We start from the raw sequence: 18365 nt of genomic DNA on the forward strand, positions 1-18365 counted from the left end.
TTTGAGGTTTGGTTTTCTGTTTTCTTACATACATCACAAAGCTCTGAATTTACTTTTCTCAATAAAAATAAAGTTTTATTTAATCCAGTGTGTTGGTCTAGGTTTGAGGTTTGGTCCAGGTCTGAGGTTTGGTCCAGGTTTGAGGTTTGGTTTTCTGTTTTCTTACATACATCACAAAGGTCTGAATTTACTTTTCTCAATAAAAATAAAGTTTTATTTAATCCAGTGTGTTGGTCTAGGTTATGAGGTCTGGTCCAGGTTTGAGGTTTTGTCCAGGTCTGCGGTTTGGTCCAGGTTTGGTCCAGGTTTGCGGTTTGGTCCAGGTTTGAGGGTTGGTCCAGATTTGGTCCAGGTCTGAGGTTTGGTCCAGGTCTGAGGTTTGGTCCAGATTTGGTCCAGGTTTGAGGTTTGGTCCAGGTTTGGTCCAGGTCTGAGGTTTGGTCCAGGTCTGAGGTTTGGTCCAGGTTTGGTCCAGGTCTGAGGTTCGGTCCAGGTTTGGTCCAGGTCTGAGGTTCGGTCCAGGTTTGGTCCAGGTCTGGTCCAGGTCTGAGGTTTGGTCCAGGTTTGGTCCAGGTCTGAGGTTTGGTCCAGGTTTGGTCCAGGTCTGAGGTTTGGTCCAGGTCTGAGGTTTGGTCCAGGTTTGGTCCAGGTCTGAGGTTTGGTCCAGGTCTGAGGTTTGGTCCAGGTCTGAGGTTTTGTCCAGGTCTGAGGTTTGGTCCAGGTTTGGTCCAGGTCTGAGGTTTTGTCCAGGTCTGAGGTTCGGTCCAGGTTTGGTCCAGGTCTGAGGTTTGGTCCAGGTTTGGTCCAGGTCTGGTCCAGGTCTGAGGTTTGGTCCAGGTCTGAGATTTGGTCCAGGTCTGGTCCAGGTCTGAGGTTTGGTCCAGGTCTGAGGTTTGGTCCAGGTTTGGTCCAGGTCTGAGGTTCGGTCCAGGTCTGAGGTTTGGTCCAGGTTTGGTCCAGGTCTGAGGTTTGGTCCAGGTTTGGTCCAGGTCTGGTCCAGGTCTGAGGTTTGGTCCAGGTTTGGTCCAGGTCTGGTCCAGGTCTGAGGTTTGGTCCAGGTTTGGTCCAGGTCTGAGGTTTGGTCCAGGTTCGAGGTTTGGTCCAGGTTTGGTCCAGGTCTGACGTTTGGTCCAGGTCTGAGGTTTGGTCCAGGTCTGAGGTTTGGTCCAGGTCTGGTCCAGGTCTGAGGTTTGGTCCAGGTCTGGTCCAGGTCTGAGGTTTGGTCCAGGTTTGGTCCAGGTCTGAGGTTTGGTCCAGGTCTGGTCCAGGTCTGAGGTTTGGTCCAGGTTTTGAGGTTTGGTCTAGGTCTGAGGTTTGGTCCAGGTTTGGTCCAGGTCTGAGGTTTGGTCCAGGTCTGGTCCAGGTCTGAGGTCTGGTCCAGCTCTGAGGTCTGGTCCAGGTTTGGTCCAGGTTTGAGTTTTGTCCCTGCGCGGCCTCCGTCCCAGGTGACTCCCACTTCCGGGAGGGCGGAGCGGGGCCAGCTCGCTGACGCAGCGGGGCCGAGGGTCGCTGTCAGCCGTCACTGCCGTCACTGCTCTCCGTCCACCATGGAGCAGCCACAGGGACTCTGGTCCTGACGTCCCCGCCGAGGTGGACGAGGATCCGCGGCGGAGCCGGGACTGACATGGACGCTGGCGACACCAAGGTGGATCTTTATCTCTGTTGTGTGTGTGTATGTGTCTGTTTTCAGGCGGATTCACGGGAACTTTGCACCGTCGACACCGACTGTTTGACTTGTTTTTTTGCCGTTAAGAAAGCGGCAGTTCTGCGACTGTAGACACGAATATCCCCTTTGTGTTGTTATTCCACCTGAAAAAGGTCCATTATTCTGGTTTAGTCCCAAACCCGCGGTGGTTTTTCGTGTTTTATCGACGGCCAGAAAAGCCCATCGAGCTAACACCGATACCTTGTTGTGAAATGCTGTTTGCTATTAATCTAATGCATTATTATTATATATTTTGAGTGTCATTTTTTTTTGTCACGATATGTCTCTGTTTATATTTAAAATGTAATAAAATATGGTAATTAGTGCAGTAAAGGCTTAGTTAAATGCTAGCCTCATCGAGCTAATCTCGCTAACACTTCTCAGCCGAAGCTCTTTTTAATTTAATTGTTGTTGTTTTAAAAGCAGCTATTTTTGACGCAGCCTTTCCCTCAAACACATTGAAGGATGTTGTAGTCATCGGGGGAAAGTATGCATGAATGTTGTCAGGCAGGAGGCGGAATATCTGGTTCTTCTGCATGTCTGCAATTCCTCTTCTGCAGTCACCTATTGCAGAAAGTTTGGTCTTGGTTTGACCATTTATCTCTTTTTATCTCGGCTTCCACGGATTGAAAATAACTTAAAGCTTGATGGCATAGTATTTATTTGGTCATCAAATGCATTTTTGGCCCATTAATGTTGTGCATGTTAGACGACATTCATGTTAAGTAAGTCAGTTTGAAATGGAAGTCATGATCTGAGCATTACTCAGAAAGTTGTGGTCATATGATCTAAGCAAATAAACTAGAGCATAAACAGATACATAGGAGATACACCAGTTAAGCCCTTAAGTAAGTAGTGTCCTTTATTTTATACTTAATCACCCGTAGGTAACCAAGGTAACAATGCTATGGTAGGATGTAGGGCTGTGCGATTAATAGATTTTAAATCTAAATCGGATTTATTAATCACAATCGATGTTAAAAAAAGTAAAATTGGAAAATCGATTTGACTTTTTTGCAGCTGGCTGCATTACAGACAGAGCTCCTGTCTAGTCATCTTTGTTTGGTCAAGAAAATGGTAAATGTTGTCACTTTACTAAACTCAAGGAGGATTTACAGTATCTTTCAATTGCACTTCATTCCCAATAGGGAAATTTGTTTGCTATTTTTCTTTAAAAATAAAGATAAAATATTTGAAACAATTTATTCCATTGTCTTTTGTAGTTTTACCAAAAAAATCGAAATCGAAAATCGGGTTTTCAGAGAAAAAAATCAGGATTTTATTTTTGTCCAAAATAGCCCAGCCCTAGTAGGATGTATTTCTGTCTAGAGTGTGCAAACTTCTAAAACCTTCAATGCAGATGCTCTGCTGTCTACACACGGCACACTCTGCTTTCAGTACAGAATCAGATACTGTACACTAGCATGCAAAAGCAACTGGTGTGAGAATAAATGCTTGCACAAACAGAGGCTTGTGAGATCAGTAGATCCCAGTCGATTCAGCCAAGTTCTATCATCCCCAACGGATGCACATCTGGGTCTGACCTCATTGCCTTTTTCACAGTCACAGCTATTCTCAGTCTCCCTCCCACCAACACAAAGACACACAAAGGCATGCATGGTTGAATCGAGAAATGAAACCTCTCCACCACTTTCCAGAATTCAAGACTCAAGATGAAGGAACACAAGGCATCCATATTATGACTTGATGGATAATTAGCTTATCCTGTAGAACTGACCCCGGTTTATCCTCTCAAACTTAATCCTATAACACCCCTGTGAGCTACATTGTTATATTGTACAGGTAGTGCACAGCTGAACCCCGTTGCCATATCAGTCTGGCTTTGGAGACTGCTGTCACTCTATTGGATTTTGTTAATTCCAAAAATATAATTTAGTGGCTGTACTTTGATTCCCTCGTAACTGTTAAAGCAGGCTCCATTTTCTGTGTCTTGATTAGACAGGATGATATCTTGAGATCACCTAAGGGATAGTGAGAAAAAACCCTCCAAAACAGTAGCAGGAAGAGACAATAGCTGGCTGTGACATCCACTGGCTGCACTGATACTCTATTCATGCACACAAGCCACTTTTACAGAGAGAGGGGTGGTCTTTGTGCACTGAACCCTGTCACCTCTCCTTATCCTCTGTAAAACAACAGATCAGAATTAGATACATGGCACCATCATTTAAAGCAAAAATCACTGAGGTGTAAATGATGTTCACAAATATGAATAAGAAGAACAGAGGATTAGAATGGAAGATGGATTATTTGTTAGTTTGAAGAATTTGCAATTATCTTACACATTTTACCGAGTAAAAGGAGCATTACTGATTTCTTATTTTACTTTTTCCACTTTAGCGTTACTTTTACTTCTTTTTTTTTTTGCATTTATGTAAGCTCCAACATGTATTATTTTTTTTATACGTCTTTGACATGGGTGTTGCCAGAATGGCAAATGTGTGTAGTATAAAGTGAAGAACATTCCTATGTAAGTTTTCTTCTAAGTACTTTGAAGTCTTTTTTTTTGTTGTATTTTTATACATAGTATTCACATAGTATTTTTTTTAAATTGGTACTTAAAACAGCTGTGGTGCTTAAAGAATACACCCTACTAAAAACTAAAGCTATATTTTGATCTGCATCAAAACGCAATGGCTAGTGTCTTGAGGTATAATCTCTCCAGCGTTTCCTGGGTCTGTCCTGCGACCTCATCCCAGTTGGACTTGCCAAAAACACCTTCTCATTAAGGCATCCTAAGTCCTTTCAGCTGCTTGTACCTGTGATCTTGTTCTTCCAGTCATTACTACCTACAGTCGGTGACCATAGGTGAGGGTAAGAACAGACTGGGCAGTAAACAGGAAACCTTGCCTTTTGGCTCAGCTCTCTCTTCACCACAACAGATCGGTACAAAGTCTTCATTACTACAAACAGTGGATAAAGATTCCCTATCACATGACACATTGAATTGACTGAAATTGTTCGAGGCCTATTTTCTTTTTTTATATGTTGTTTACTTTGTTTAGAACCCCTGGCAGTTATGCATTAATAAGATATGTGTTCTGAAGTAAAACAAGTTTCCTTTTATCACTTTTTTATAGTTGTACATTATCAAGGCTATATTCTAACTAAACCAGTATGAGGAAATTATTTTCAACTGGAATGACTATGTAAAATATCAAAGGTTGATCAGTGATGCATTGTTACGCAACAGTTATTCGATTAAGGTTTAACATTTTAAATACTGGAATATATTCAACCAGTAAAGGCAAGTTAAAATGTCCTGACAGTTTTTAAATCTTGTTTCCCCTCCACATCTACTCACTCGATAGGCGTGACAATATCGATACAATAAATAAAGTTCTACTATTAGTTAGATATCAAAAATGCATATTGTGTCCTTCATCTAAAACAAGCTATGGATGTGCTGTCTCTTTTGTAAATCAAGGTGTCTGTCCTTAAGAGCCAGATCCCTCTCACTCGTAGATGCATTTTGTAGCCAGTAGTCATCTTCCATTGGGACATTAACGGCTGCTCATTTGTGTCTTTGCAGGATGTAAAGCTTTCACCTGAAGTTGAACCATTCATCCCACAGAGGAAAGGTCTTGAAGGACCCCTAATCGGCATGAGTCTCTCTGGAGAGCCCGGTGGCAGTGGAGGGGGCGGTGGAGGTATAGGAGGAGTCAGTGGGGGGGTGGAAACCACACCCATACCCAGCTACCTCATCACCTGCTACCCTTTCGTTCAGGAGAACCAACCCAACAGGTACTTCCTTGTCAGTGCATAGATCACCAGTCAAGTTTCAACATACTCTCCCATTCAATTGAATGGAACCCTATTTAACTAGAAGCTCAGTGCACCAGTAGTTCTGGTTCATGATCATTATATATTACACCTGTAATTTTGACTTTGAGATGTACTATTCCTTTAAGCTTTATCAGGTGATGTGACTTGAACGGACCAAGAACAATCAGCTTTCTTCTGCAGTATTCACCACTGTCCAACAGTCGTTTACTTCACTGTTAAATTTATAAAAAGAGAACATTGTGATCTTGATATTATGTTTTATACAAAAGATATAGATCTGTTCTTTGAACCATGAGGTTACTTAGTACTGTAAGACTGCTTAATTATGAATGGAGATGTCCTTAGTTTTAAAGTCTACATGAAACCACAACATACTGTGTGTTTCCAGCGGTTTGTCCTTTCTCCACACTGATCTGCTGTATCCTGCGCATATCCGTTCCTTTGTTTCCTTCCCCACTATTTGAATGCAAGGAAATGCCCACTATAGTAGGTTGGCTGTGAAAATGTCATCTGGATCTTTATCAGCATTGGTGTACAAACCCATAACAAACCAACTATGAGAAACACTCCTCCAGCTTCACAGCTGTTAACCACTCTTGTAAAAGAATTTGAATATTTTTTGCTGGTCTCATGTTAATTTGTTTTTCTTTTCACGTGTTTTGTGGTGGGGCTGGTATGTTCTTTATGGTTAGGAACAGGAACATTATGTTCCATCGCTTATGTATGTTAAAATCTGTAGAAAATAAAGATATTGTTGGGCGATGGAAAATTTTTTTTTTTTCACTAAAATGGAATCGCATTAAGGAAAGTATTACTAAAACAGTTTTAAAAAAGTGGAAACCAAGTCCAAAGACTACAGTGATACAGTATTTTCATTAGGTAATATTTTCCAATAAAAAAACCCAATTCAACCAGGTAATCTTCTCTTCTTCATAGGCAACATCCTATGTACAATGGAGGGGAGCTGCGCTGGCAGCAGCCTAACCCAACCCCTGGTGGTCCGTACCTGGCCTACCCCATCTTGTCGTCCCCCCAGCCTCCCGTGTCTAATGACTACGCTTACTACCAGATTATGCCTGCTCCTTGCCCACCGGTGATGGGCTTTTACCAGCCCTTCCCTGGTACTTATGCAGGGCCAGTCCAAGCAGGAGTAGTCAATCCAGTTTCAGCGGAGGTCAGTGAAAGACCTCTACCACTTGGGCCAGCATATGGAATGGCCAGTCAGAGGGGGAGAGGCATTGTCCGATCTAATGTTCTACCAAAGGTGCAGAAAATTAGTACTTTTTTCATGATTCTGTTATACTGAATTTAGCTGTATGTCCACATTCTCAGTATGTTTTGTGATTGCGTCCTTTCCTTCTCCTACAGCCACATTTGGGTATTTGTCAACCTCCGAGGTGTCGTCGACCTCCAACCAGAAGTGTAGCTGTGCAGAAGGAGGTGTGCACCTTAGGACCCGATGGTAGGGCCAAGACTGTGATGTTGGTGGATGCAGCACAGCAGACGGGTAAGACTACAGCAGAAATTATTACACATTTAAGTTTTGCAAGTGTTTGGTCCAGCAAGTTGACAATATTTGTGCTCAACCTTTTTAAAGGAAATGGAATGCTGAGATTCCAGTTTGAGCGGTAACACATGTAGAGCTGACATTATCAGCAGTGATGTCACTCTTGTTGGAAAACTTTGACCTAAAATGTCTTGCATAAGAAATGTCATAGTGAGTAGAGTAGGTCCAACTTTGTTGTTCGCGTCTCCACTGATATCTCAGTGCAATGTTTGTTTTTTCAAATAAGCAGTACTTTTATTTTTCTAGATACTGAATGAAGTCTAAGTCTAAGTTTACACTCCCCTTGTTCCCAAGACTTCCCAGGTGAAGTGTCTGGTCGATGTGCGACTGAGTGCGTTAGTCCATTGCTGTGGAAAAACCGAACAAAGAGACGACGGGCTTCCCATCCAGCTGAGGGCTACGAGCAGGGTGCCAGCGAGGCAGATATAGACAGTGATAGTGGCTACTGCAGTCCTAAACACAACCAGGTGGCTGGCGGGACACAGCGAACAACAGAGAACACAGGAGCAACCATGGTACGTTGGGTTTTCACCATCAACACCAGAATCTAACAGACTGAGTAGTGAAATGTAAAAAACTAGTCTAGAGCAGTACATGTAGCACTGGAAACCCCATGGCAGTATCATGAAATGCATTTACAGACCTATGTGAGGAAAAAGTTGGGCTGATTATTTTGGATGAAAAGCTGTGTTTTTTACGTTTCCTTTGAATGGTATTTCTTTGCAAAAAGTAGGAAACCAAAACATTTCATATTTTTAATCTCAATTCAGTTTCAATTTTGTGTTTCAGGCCTGAAACATACCCCCCCCCCCAAAAAGTTGTAACAGGGGCAATGTGGTGTCTTGTAAAAAGGTGAAATAAAGATAAAATAATTGTATTTCAGACAGGTGGTGATCCCAGTGGATCATTTTTATTTATTTTTAATTTAATTTTAATTTTTTTCTAACAAAATGAAAAAAGAGGGTCATACCTTTTTAGGTCTGATGAGGTATGTATGTGTGTGAAGGCACTTGATGACATCTCCACAAAGAGCTGGGTCAACTCTGTTGCTTTCAGAGTCTTATCAGTTCCTTGGACTTTTTGTTTAGGTCAAGTCCTAGTAAAAACTAGGACAAATAATATCAAATAATTCTGTACACTGCAACTTATTGGAGAAATGTGTGATGTGGTCAAAATTACCTTTGCCCTCCATGACAGTCTTATATGCAGGGATCTTCACTATTTTTTCTTTTTCTTTTTGTGTTTCACAACAGGGAGTGGAAACAGGTGTAATCACAGGTGAGGTTCATACAACATGTTTTTGAAAGAATCTTGAAATATTACTACACATAATTTATTCATAGTCATATTGTGTATTTTTAAGATAATTCTAAACCAGGGAGCTTTCTCTTTAACCTTAGAATTGTCATTTTCCCCCCTTTTTTTTTTAAATAGGAAACTGGGTAAATGTAGCAAATCAGGCTACGCCAAAGAGTTGGGTGGACAGAAATGGACAGTTCCACCGAATGGATCAGAGGAAGAACCCTGAACAGAGAAACTTCTCACAGGTGAGGTGGGCACTGCAGCTGCAGTCACAAAGCAAAAGCCTGCTGAATGTCTGCTGAACAATTATGGTTTTAATGTTAGTGGAAAAAAATGAAATCAAATGAATTGAAATGTGAAGGCCCCACTCTTTAGCTGCAGTAAATCTTACTAAAACAAATGAGGATTGACTTGCAGAATATCCGATTTTAGTTCACATGTGAATACTCAGGACAAATCGAAGATGCAAATTCACATAAATATCTTAAGGTTTTTAGAAATTATAGAAATATGCCTCAACTTCCACAGCTACATGAATCATTTGTGTTGTGTTGTGCTAATATGTTTGCGAGGAGCTATGTTTGCTCTGGTTCTCTTTTCTTGCATGCTCCCGTCACTAAACAGTGCACAAATACACAACACTCGATATGTGTGTTTACTATATGTGTCTGGTTTTCAGGATTTCCACAGTGGCTACCTGGGACGTATGCCATCCACGCAGTCCGAACAAAGGGTACAACCAGCAGCTATCACTGGCAGCGATCTCACTCCAGAGCCCCTCTACTTCAAGGTAAAATTAGGTGTACTGCGAATGTCAGTGTAATCAGTTCTCAATGCAGCAATTTACAGTTACTCATTCATCTAGCATATTTATTTGGCACTAAAAATGTTTTTTTGCATGATTGCTAGGATGAAGATGAGTTCCCAGATTTGGCTACTGGAGGGTCTGTCCAGCGGAGCAACAAAGCAGAATCTGCTTCCCCTCAGACACACATACAACCTAAACTGGCCAAAAACCTGGTAAAGAAATGTTTGTGTGATTAAGGAAATGCAAGCAACCTTTTTTTTTCCCAGACAGTTTGATACCCATCTAGCTACAAAGCGCTATCTCACACACAAACTTTGCATTAAAATATGTATACAGCAATTCAATACGTTCTACAACCTCATTCTTATTCTGAGCACCAGAAATGATTCATTTTCCACCCTAACATAAGTGAGCAGTGACCTGTAGGATAACTCTTTGGCCAGTCATGTAGTAAATGACAAGTCACATAATATAAGTGACGGTTCAGTGTTAAGAGAAAGTTTGAAGTGGGATTAATTGTACTGACTGTTTCCTTCTGTCAGTGTCTCATTCCATCATGGCCGGATGTAACATGAATATGCTCTTTCCCGCAACGCCTGGAGCACGGTTAAAGTAATATTTTTTTTTGTTTTGGGTTAAGTCTCAATGCACATCATCATCTTCAGTTGATGATGTGTATCAACTCAAGTGCTGGGTGGGGGGTTGGAGTGGCGGCATCATCATTGAGGGGGAATCATTAACTCTCACTAAGATTCCCCGGCTTTCCCTCTGAAGTGTCTTGTCAGTAATGAGGTTTTGTAACATCCTTCACACGGCTTCTCGTAACTGCATGTCAGAAGCACAGCAATTTATCTGCTCAGTTGTACAAGTCAAATTTTTATTTTTATTTATTTTTTTATTTTATTAGTTTGCACACAATAAAATTAACACTTGCAATCAAAATAGTAAAACAAATGTGACAGGAGAGGTCAAAAAGCCAACAGGCTTATGCAACGGACCTCCCCTCAATTTAGGAAGTAAAACAGTAATTACAAAAAATCAAAAAACAAAAGCAACAAGACGAATACTATAAACAAAAACAAAGAAGGTTTGACTACATAGTTACAGATCATCAACACACACAAAAACATTCAGTTGGATACAGTCAAATATTACTATAGTATCTCGTGAAATGAATTTCTACACCTTTCACTCCCTGCTGTTATACTTAAAAGTATCAAGGTGCAAGACCTTCACGTGGTTTTTAGGTTCTGGCCTGGTTCGCATCTCTGCTACTGTCATTGTTTCATGGTAGTCATCACATTTTTAGCGGAGTTGGTTGTGAAATGTGTCATGTCTGTTGGATTTCACAATCCTTGTCTTCCCTAATCGTAGCATGAATCCAGCTGGACCCAGTGAACCCAGAGGTTATGCAGGTTCATCTTTACATCCCTGCTAAGATACTAATGGATGTTTTAATGCATTACAGCTGGATAACCTGCCAGAGAACTCTCCAATCAACATAGTGCAGACACCCATTCCAATTACTACCTCTGTTCCCAAGAGGGCCAAGAGCCAGAGGAAGAAGGCTCTGGCTGCTGCACTGGCCACTGCACAGGAGTACTCTGAAATTAGCATGGAGCAGAAAAAATTACAGGTATTGACATAACGCTCTTGCCTTCACCACTGCGGTCTTCAGTTTTATTTAGCTCTTTTGTCGCCCAGATCATTTTAATTTGGTTTGGGTCTATAATGTCACAGAACTGTTCAAGACCGAACCAATCGCTGAATAACACATTTTCAAACTTATATAGCGCCAGTAAAGTGACATGATTATGTTGAATTTTTTTTTTTTTTCTCCTTTTCAAGAATGGGTTCCAGGTGTATTAAAAAGCAGATATAATTCTCACATAGGAGCTGTTAGTCCTCTCTATTGTCATTCATTCAACCAGAAGTTTAGTCCAATGATAAATGTAGGGTTTACGTTTTTAAGGATTGTTTTCTTTGCAGTGTTTGGAGAAATGCAGAGTATATTCTATGTTTAGCTGAGGGTTTTTACTTTTTCTGATATTACTAAGCGCACAGAGTGAGGAAAATTGTCTTTTTCGAATCTTTGCCTGGCAGGAAGCATTCACCAAAGCAGCGGGGAAGAAGAGTAAGACCTCTGTCGAGCTGGACCTAGGAGACATGCTGGCAGCTTTGGAAAAACAGCAGCAGGCTATGAAGGCCAGACAACTCAACAACACCAAGCCGCTGTCTTTAACAGGTACTTATGAACTAGGGCATCTATTAACACACAGCTTATATGATAAATCAAAAAGATACTACAATTAAACTTTGACTATTATAAAGGTAATCTCACTTTTTTTTACACCATTCCAGACATGCAGTCTTCCTTCATACCATATTTACCGTCTTATTTTTTTATATATTCTTTTTAGTAGGAACAACCACTCCATTCAACAGCTCAGGCTCCCCTAGTGTGCCGTCCATGTTGAGGGGACATCAGCAGCCGTACGCAGCCCCACATAATGCTCTTGATTCTACTGCGCCCCGTGTCAAGAGAGGAAAAGAGAGGGAGATCCCCAAAGTCAAACGCCCAACGGCTCTTAAAAAGGTTGCTTTTTATTGTATTTTGAATGAAACTATTATACTAGAACTCTTCTTCAGCTCTTTTTATAGAAGCTTGACATAGCAATATAACAAAAAAAAGTGTTTAAAAGCACAGGGCCATGTATTTCATTTGTTTTAAGTAGCCTCATCTTTATTTTTTTCTGGGTTTTTATAGATTATTTTGAAGGAACGAGAAGGAAAGAAAGGGAAGCCGAATGTGGAGCAAGATTCTGTGGGTCATGAGGAGCAAGGGGATGAGTGTCTACATTTTACAGATGATCTTACACGACAACCCGCCTCCCAGGAAGGTCAATTCAAAATAAATATGAACATTTGTTGTACCATTTTGTTTGTATTCCCCTCAACCTATGACTTAGTCTTACTTGCTGTTTGTACCACAGAAAACGGTCTGAGTGTGCCCAGTGATGCATCCCTTTCTCCGGCCAGTCAGAACTCTCCATACAGTATCACCCCAGTTTCTCAGGGTTCTCCTGCCAGCTCTGGCATTGGCAGTCCCATGGCTTCAAATGCCATCACCAAGATCCACAGCCGACGCTTCAGAGAGTAAGTATTCACTCTTACCCCTCATGGACCTTTTGTAGGAATCCCTGGAATTGGAATGTCTGAAAAATGCAGTGACAAAAAAATGGTTGGTACAGCAAAGATGTGTCCCACTCAACTATCACAGAGCCTTTGTTCTGTGTAGCGCCCTCTGGGAGCTAACGGGTGGTTTTAAGGGAGGAATTGCACAATAAAGAATTGTAGAGTATAGCACAAATGTCTAGTATATTGTCCTTTCTCAGCAAAAATGTATGCCAAGTGTCACAAACACATCTTTGTCTCTTTGTGCCCGCTGCTGAGGGCCCATTGTCCCTGCCTACTCTTCTCTAACAGATTTTGCATTTAGAGCCCCCAAAAGGGCTCTGAAGCCAAGCTTCTCCCTTTAGTCTGGACTGACAGGAAGCTTGTTCTTAGACCAGAACAAGCACACCTTCCGACGGATATTTCACACCAAAAGCTGTTGGGAAAATTGCATATCCACTGGCTCCAGATTAGGAAAGAGTTGTCACAAAGTACTGTAACCAAAGCATATCATACCATGTTATTACAATATGAGAGAACAGAATGAACATCAGTGAAATACGGGGCATATGAGCAACAGTTCCTAATATTTGCCTGAAAAAATGTAAACAAAACACAGAGTGGGTTGGCAGTGGATATCAGAGTTAACTGAGCTAATGTTTGACAGAGGTTAGAGGGATTAGGTTTGATTTTTGACCCCATTACAACTGGTTCTTGTATTATGTCAGCTTTCCTCTACGGTGAGATGTTTCAACAACCCTGGTTCACATGAATCACAATAACATTGTGGGATCAGCACCAACTGGTTGTGGCCATACTGCAGATGAAGGAAACGCACTATTTACAAATGAAATTGCCAGTCAAATATAATTCAGAATGTGAAAGTGTGAAGTAGTTTCTTTGTACGGTAATAGCAGGTTCAGGCACTGTACTACTGATGCATTCAATGACACATGGATTTTAAAATTTAAATTCAACAGAAATAACAAAAAATGAAGAATTGCTGATTGGGTTTAAAAAGAAAAAAAGACTACATAGAGTACACGAAGAGAAATATTTATTTATTTTTTCAAATTGTAGGTTAACTCTATAACTGCTGATGAGAATTAGCTTTTAGTAGCAAATGCAAAGGAAAAGCAAAAGCTTTTTGAAACCCCAAATGGCAAGGTACTTAAGGCTTAAGTAGAAACAGTTGTTACATAAACGTGTAACCTGTGTTTTGTTTTGTTTTTTTCCCTGTTCTTCTGCAGGTACTGTAACCAAGTGCTTAGCAAGGAAATCGACGAGAGCGTGACTCTGCTGTTACAGGAACTGGTCCGCTTCCAGGAGCGGGTTTACCAGAAGGATCCCAGCAAGGCCAAATCCAAACGTCGACTGGTGATGGGTCTCAGAGAAGTCACCAAGCACATGAAGCTGCACAAGATAAAGTGCGTCATCATTTCTCCCAACTGTGAGAAGATTCAGGCCAAAGGTAAGTGTTCACAATGTGTGTTGTATTTTATTGTTTAAATTCACCTCTAGTGATGAAGAAAGCTGTGACCCAAATCTGCAGCCTTCCAGTTTCAGTGGAGCATCACACCACTTCTCTTTTACTGTTTAAGTTCATAAACAGTAGCTTTGCTTCTTCAATTGGTCCTTAACTAATCTGTTTTCAACAAAGAAGATCTTTCTAAGGGTATTTTTTTTTTAAACAACCATTTTTGTACTTCTATATGTGCGAAGCCAAGTTTATTAGTTCCTCATATTGATGCTTACTTATGCAGCTGCCTGCCCAGCTTGCATATTACCAAAATAGCTTCCTCTTTCTTTTTTTTCTTGTTTTGTATTTTTCTAATCTTTTGTTCCTTTTTATTTTCTTACATTTGATTCACTTGAGTCATTCATCGTCCTGTGTGTTACAGGTGGTTTAGATGAAGCTTTATATAATGTGATTGCCATGGCGAGGGAGCAGGAGATCCCGTTTGTGTTCGCCTTGGGCAGAAAAGCTCTTGGACGCTGCGTCAACAAGCTGGTGCCTGTTAGTGTTGTGGGTATTTTCAACTATTCTGGAGCTGAGGTAAGGCAGGCTCATTTTACTAAAACTCTTGAATTTATATTAGTGGCCATTAAAATCTTGGTCATGGAACGTAGATCTGAACAGACACAGATACCTTTACAAACACAGGATCATCTAAAGTTTCTTTAACATAATGACAATAATTAAAAAAAAACAACTTTGTACCCTTTTTCAGGGTCTCTTCAACCAGTTAGTGTCTCTGACAGAAGAGGCGAGGAAGGCCTACAAGGATATGGTGTCAGCTCTGGAGCAGGAGCAGGCAGAGGAGGCCCTGAAAAATGACAAGAAGGTCCCACACCACATGGGCCATTCCCGCAACCACTCTGCTGCTTCAGCCATCTCCTTTTGCTCCATTTTCTCTGAGCCCATCTCAGAGGTCAATGAAAAGGAGTATGGTGAGTTTACTAGTTTTTCATCTAAGGCACATGTTTTATTTTAAATCTGCCATGGAAGAAAGGCACATTTTACTATTGTGGAGAACTAATGTTGAATTGTGTTTAGCAAGTTTTAGTGTTGGTTCTCAATTTATAGACCGAGTTTACACAAAATTGTGCAATTTCGAGTTTATGCCTAATAAAATCATGGAGAGGTTAGACTGTAGAACAAACTGTGTTTTGCTTCTTAAACGTATCACTACATTTTAAGCAATCTGTAGGGTCCCTAAGTCAAGTTTTAGTGTTTTTTTTTTTTTTTAATATGAAAGCCGTGCATTATAAATGGACTTTATCAATTGCATTACAATCATCTTTTTTTAACTTTTTGTTTTAAATTAAATTACAATTTCTTTAAGTTTTATTTTTCAAGATGTTGTATTTTAGATTATTTTACACTGACACCTTTATAGAGACCACTTGTTTTCAAGGTGAAACTATTTGTTTGAATTGACATAAATGTACTTTTGTTAGTTGCACTAATTCTGAACTGGGAAAGTTTTCATCATATTATTTGCATCTTTTTCTGCAGAGACCAATTGGAGGAGTATGATGGAGTCTTCAGATGCCCCGGAGACTGTAGAGACTGAGCCGAGTCGCCCGGCACCTCCTACAACCCAGAAAGACGGTGAGGCCCCGGCAACCGCAACCACCACCGTCCTGGCCAACTCCACTGCTCCTCCGCTCAGAATGGGAGCTCCAACACAGGGTAGCGGTGACAGAGACGAGGTCAGAGTTGACGACCGGCTGGAGCTGGCCTCTCAACAGAGTACAGAGACGGGCTCGTTGGATGGGAGCTGCAGAGGACCACTGAACTCCTCCATCACTTCCACCACCTCCACCCTGGTCCCAGGAATGTTGGAAGAAGCTGAGGAGGAGGACGAGGAGGAGGAGGACTACACCCCTGAACCCATATCTGTGGAGGTGCCTACCCTGAGTAGTCGCATCGAATCCTGGGTATCTAAAACCCTTGAGAACCTGCATTTGGGAAAAAGCCAGGAAAGTACAGAAGAGGAGGAGGAAGAGGAGGAGGAAGAAGAAGAAGAAGAGGAGGAAGAAGAAGAAGACAGAAAGCAGAGTGAGGAAGAGGAAGAGCTTGAATCTGCAGAAATCACAGAGACGAAAACGGAGGACAAAGAAGTTGAGGCTACGAAAGTCACTGGCTGAACTTACTCGTCCGTCTGCTCTTGCATACAGCCATTCCCTCTGTCTTCTCCTGCTCTCACAGCCCCGGGTCTCCTCCGTCTCTAACCCCTGACACCAGGCATTATCTCAGGTATACAACCATGTGACCGACACTCACACACTGCAGATAAACTGACCAACTTGACACACACAGACCAAACATCATCTTACACAGTTTGAGGGAATATAACCAACAGCTCTCTCACATGACACTACAGAGAAAATGATGCCCACTTTTTCAGCCCATGACCTGCAACACTTGAATCCAGAGGGAAGCTTTTGATTTCCCTCCTCCTAAGCTGAACTCTTTGCGAGACGTTTACAGGAGCAAGTGATGAGAGCCGCTGTCTGTAGCTCACAAAGGAGGGAGTCTTTCTTCATTCAGAGCGCCGACGGTTTACAGCTCTGCTTGTATTTGTGTACTTCTGTGTGTTTTTGTTTTACAGGCACATGCTTTGCATTTATTTTGCTGTTAATCAATTTTAGCTTTGTAAATATGTATTGATTTTCATCTTGTTGCTCCACGGGACAGTGAGAGATGTGTATTTCTTATAACTGCTAGCTTTCATTAAGTGTCAGGGGTTCTGTTTTTGTACCAAAACCACTCCTGCCCACATCAATCTTCAGAGAGTGTTTTTTTTTTTTTTTTTAATATCCAAATGAGTGTCTCATTCTGTATTTAGATGATTCAGATAACTTAACTTCTAAGAAGAAAAACAAACTTTCTGAGTATAACCTTGTGTAGGTGGTTCTATAACATTTTCTGGTTTGTCATATTGATCTTGACTTGTGTAAAACTATTTGAGGATGTTTTTCCCCTGAATGGATTTGTCTGCAGCTTCAGATGTCGTCTGTGCTTCATAAGGAAAACGTGTTCATTTGTTCTCTCCAGTGTTTGTTCTCCAGTGGTATGGGGGTCTCACTTTCTCTCCAAGCATCTTTTCTGTCATTCACACCGGGATGTTTTTTCATTGAGAAATACATTTTGCAAGTGATTTGGTGAACAAGTAGATACAAAACTTAGGGACAAGTTCCATGTGTGTCGTTTACAGCATTAAAATAAAGATGCTAGAGAATAGGTGTTTACTAGTATTAATCCTATTTAACAAAGCCCCAAAAATGAGTTGTGGTTATTTGTAACGGGTAAAAATCATTGTCGAGCTCTTCTGAATTTTTGTAAGCAGAATATTTTCCATAAAGGCATCCAGTGAAGTGAAGCCCCCGCAGCTGCGACGTTCCCCACCGTACTGTCACACGTCAGTACATACTTTTGTAAATACCAGTGTACAAACAGATTTTGATCTTGCATTGTATTAAATACCACCATTCTGTTGTTGGAGACATCTAATAGTTTTAGCAGTTTAACAGTTGTAATCCTCTTTGATAGTGAATCATGCAGGGATTCCAGCCTGTCAGTAGTGATGCAGTAGGTCGATGCCGTATGTCGGGCCGGATGCAATGTGAAGCCCAGAGGTGGGAGACGTGTCTGTTTGTCTGAAGATCACACTTCAAGTTAACAAAAGTATTTCTGGTTTGATTAAAGGTACGCTGTGTGTTCTTTTTGTTGCTATGACTTTCATGCAGCTGTTTGAAGTATGTTTATTGACAGCGTGTGTGTGTGTGTGTGTGTGTTGATTTTTTTTTTTTTTTTGCACTATGTAAATACAGGTCTGGTAAAAAAATCTTGTTACTAATGTGAACAACAGAAGAGAGGAAAAATAACGGTTCAATGAAGTACATTTGTTCTTTGTCTTTATATGGATATTTAAAGTGTCTCCCTCTGACTGTACTTCACTAGTAACATTGGTCGAGGCTGTTTCTCATAATCATGTTATCACTCCTAACCTATATGGACTGATAATTAACATCATTAAAATATTGTTTAAATAAGTCATTTGGAGTGAAGCCTTGTTCATTTCCTTCCACATGAACGCAGTTTGCAGCAAGAGATTAAATGGATCATCAGGAAATGTATATGCAAATATCTTAATGGTTGATTAGTTATGTCAAAGACAACATATTAAAGGTTTTGGAAAAAATAAAGAAATATTCTAAATTAGATTTTAACTAAAACATTGTGAAAAAACAGTCTAGCAACTGGTTATGAGATAGAAGAGTGAAATACCATGACTGTTTCAGATGTGGATTGCAGTTTTAGAGAGTGTCCACTGGGAGAAGACAAAGACAAATAACTTGTGTCTTCAGTCATGGACAACCTTTTCACTGTTTTCAGTTAAGTCATTTATTGAGACATTTGTTTTAGGGGAACATTTTTTTTGTGTCAATCCTTCACTTAAACAACATGAATATATAAATACTCCTGTAGTCTG

At 40.9% G+C, this 18365-nt stretch overlaps 1 protein-coding gene across 1 annotated transcript; it reads left to right on the top strand.

Annotated features, from left to right (window-relative positions):
- Positions 1-1481: 1481 nt before the first annotated feature.
- Positions 1482-18026, top strand: secisbp2l (SECIS binding protein 2-like). Its single transcript, XM_061740048.1, has 18 exons — positions 1482-1645; positions 5259-5470; positions 6449-6776; positions 6881-7019; positions 7374-7594; positions 8333-8357; positions 8514-8626; positions 9061-9171; positions 9291-9401; positions 10658-10825; positions 11293-11434; positions 11610-11785; positions 11957-12089; positions 12183-12345; positions 13614-13834; positions 14265-14419; positions 14595-14814; positions 15383-18026. The coding sequence occupies exons 1-18, from the start codon at positions 1625-1627 to the stop codon at positions 16015-16017; spliced, it is 3294 nt and encodes a 1097-aa protein (XP_061596032.1). The 5' UTR covers positions 1482-1624; the 3' UTR covers positions 16018-18026.
- Positions 18027-18365: the final 339 nt, after the last annotated feature.

This window comes from Cololabis saira, chromosome 2 (assembly GCF_033807715.1).
Source record: "Cololabis saira isolate AMF1-May2022 chromosome 2, fColSai1.1, whole genome shotgun sequence".
NCBI classification, from domain to species: Eukaryota; Metazoa; Chordata; class Actinopteri; order Beloniformes; family Belonidae; genus Cololabis; species Cololabis saira.

What these genes read in the sequence shown, in the direction of transcription:
- secisbp2l (XM_061740048.1), top strand. Translation starts at nt 1,625, where the DNA reads ATGGACGCTGGCGACACCAAG. An exon ending in CAAGCCGCTGTCTTTAACAG is followed by an intron (nt 11,435 to 11,609) that starts GTACTTATGAAC and finishes TATTCTTTTTAG; the next exon opens with TAGGAACAACCACTCCATTC. An exon ending in GGTCAATGAAAAGGAGTATG is followed by an intron (nt 14,815 to 15,382) that starts GTGAGTTTACTA and finishes CTTTTTCTGCAG; the next exon opens with AGACCAATTGGAGGAGTATG.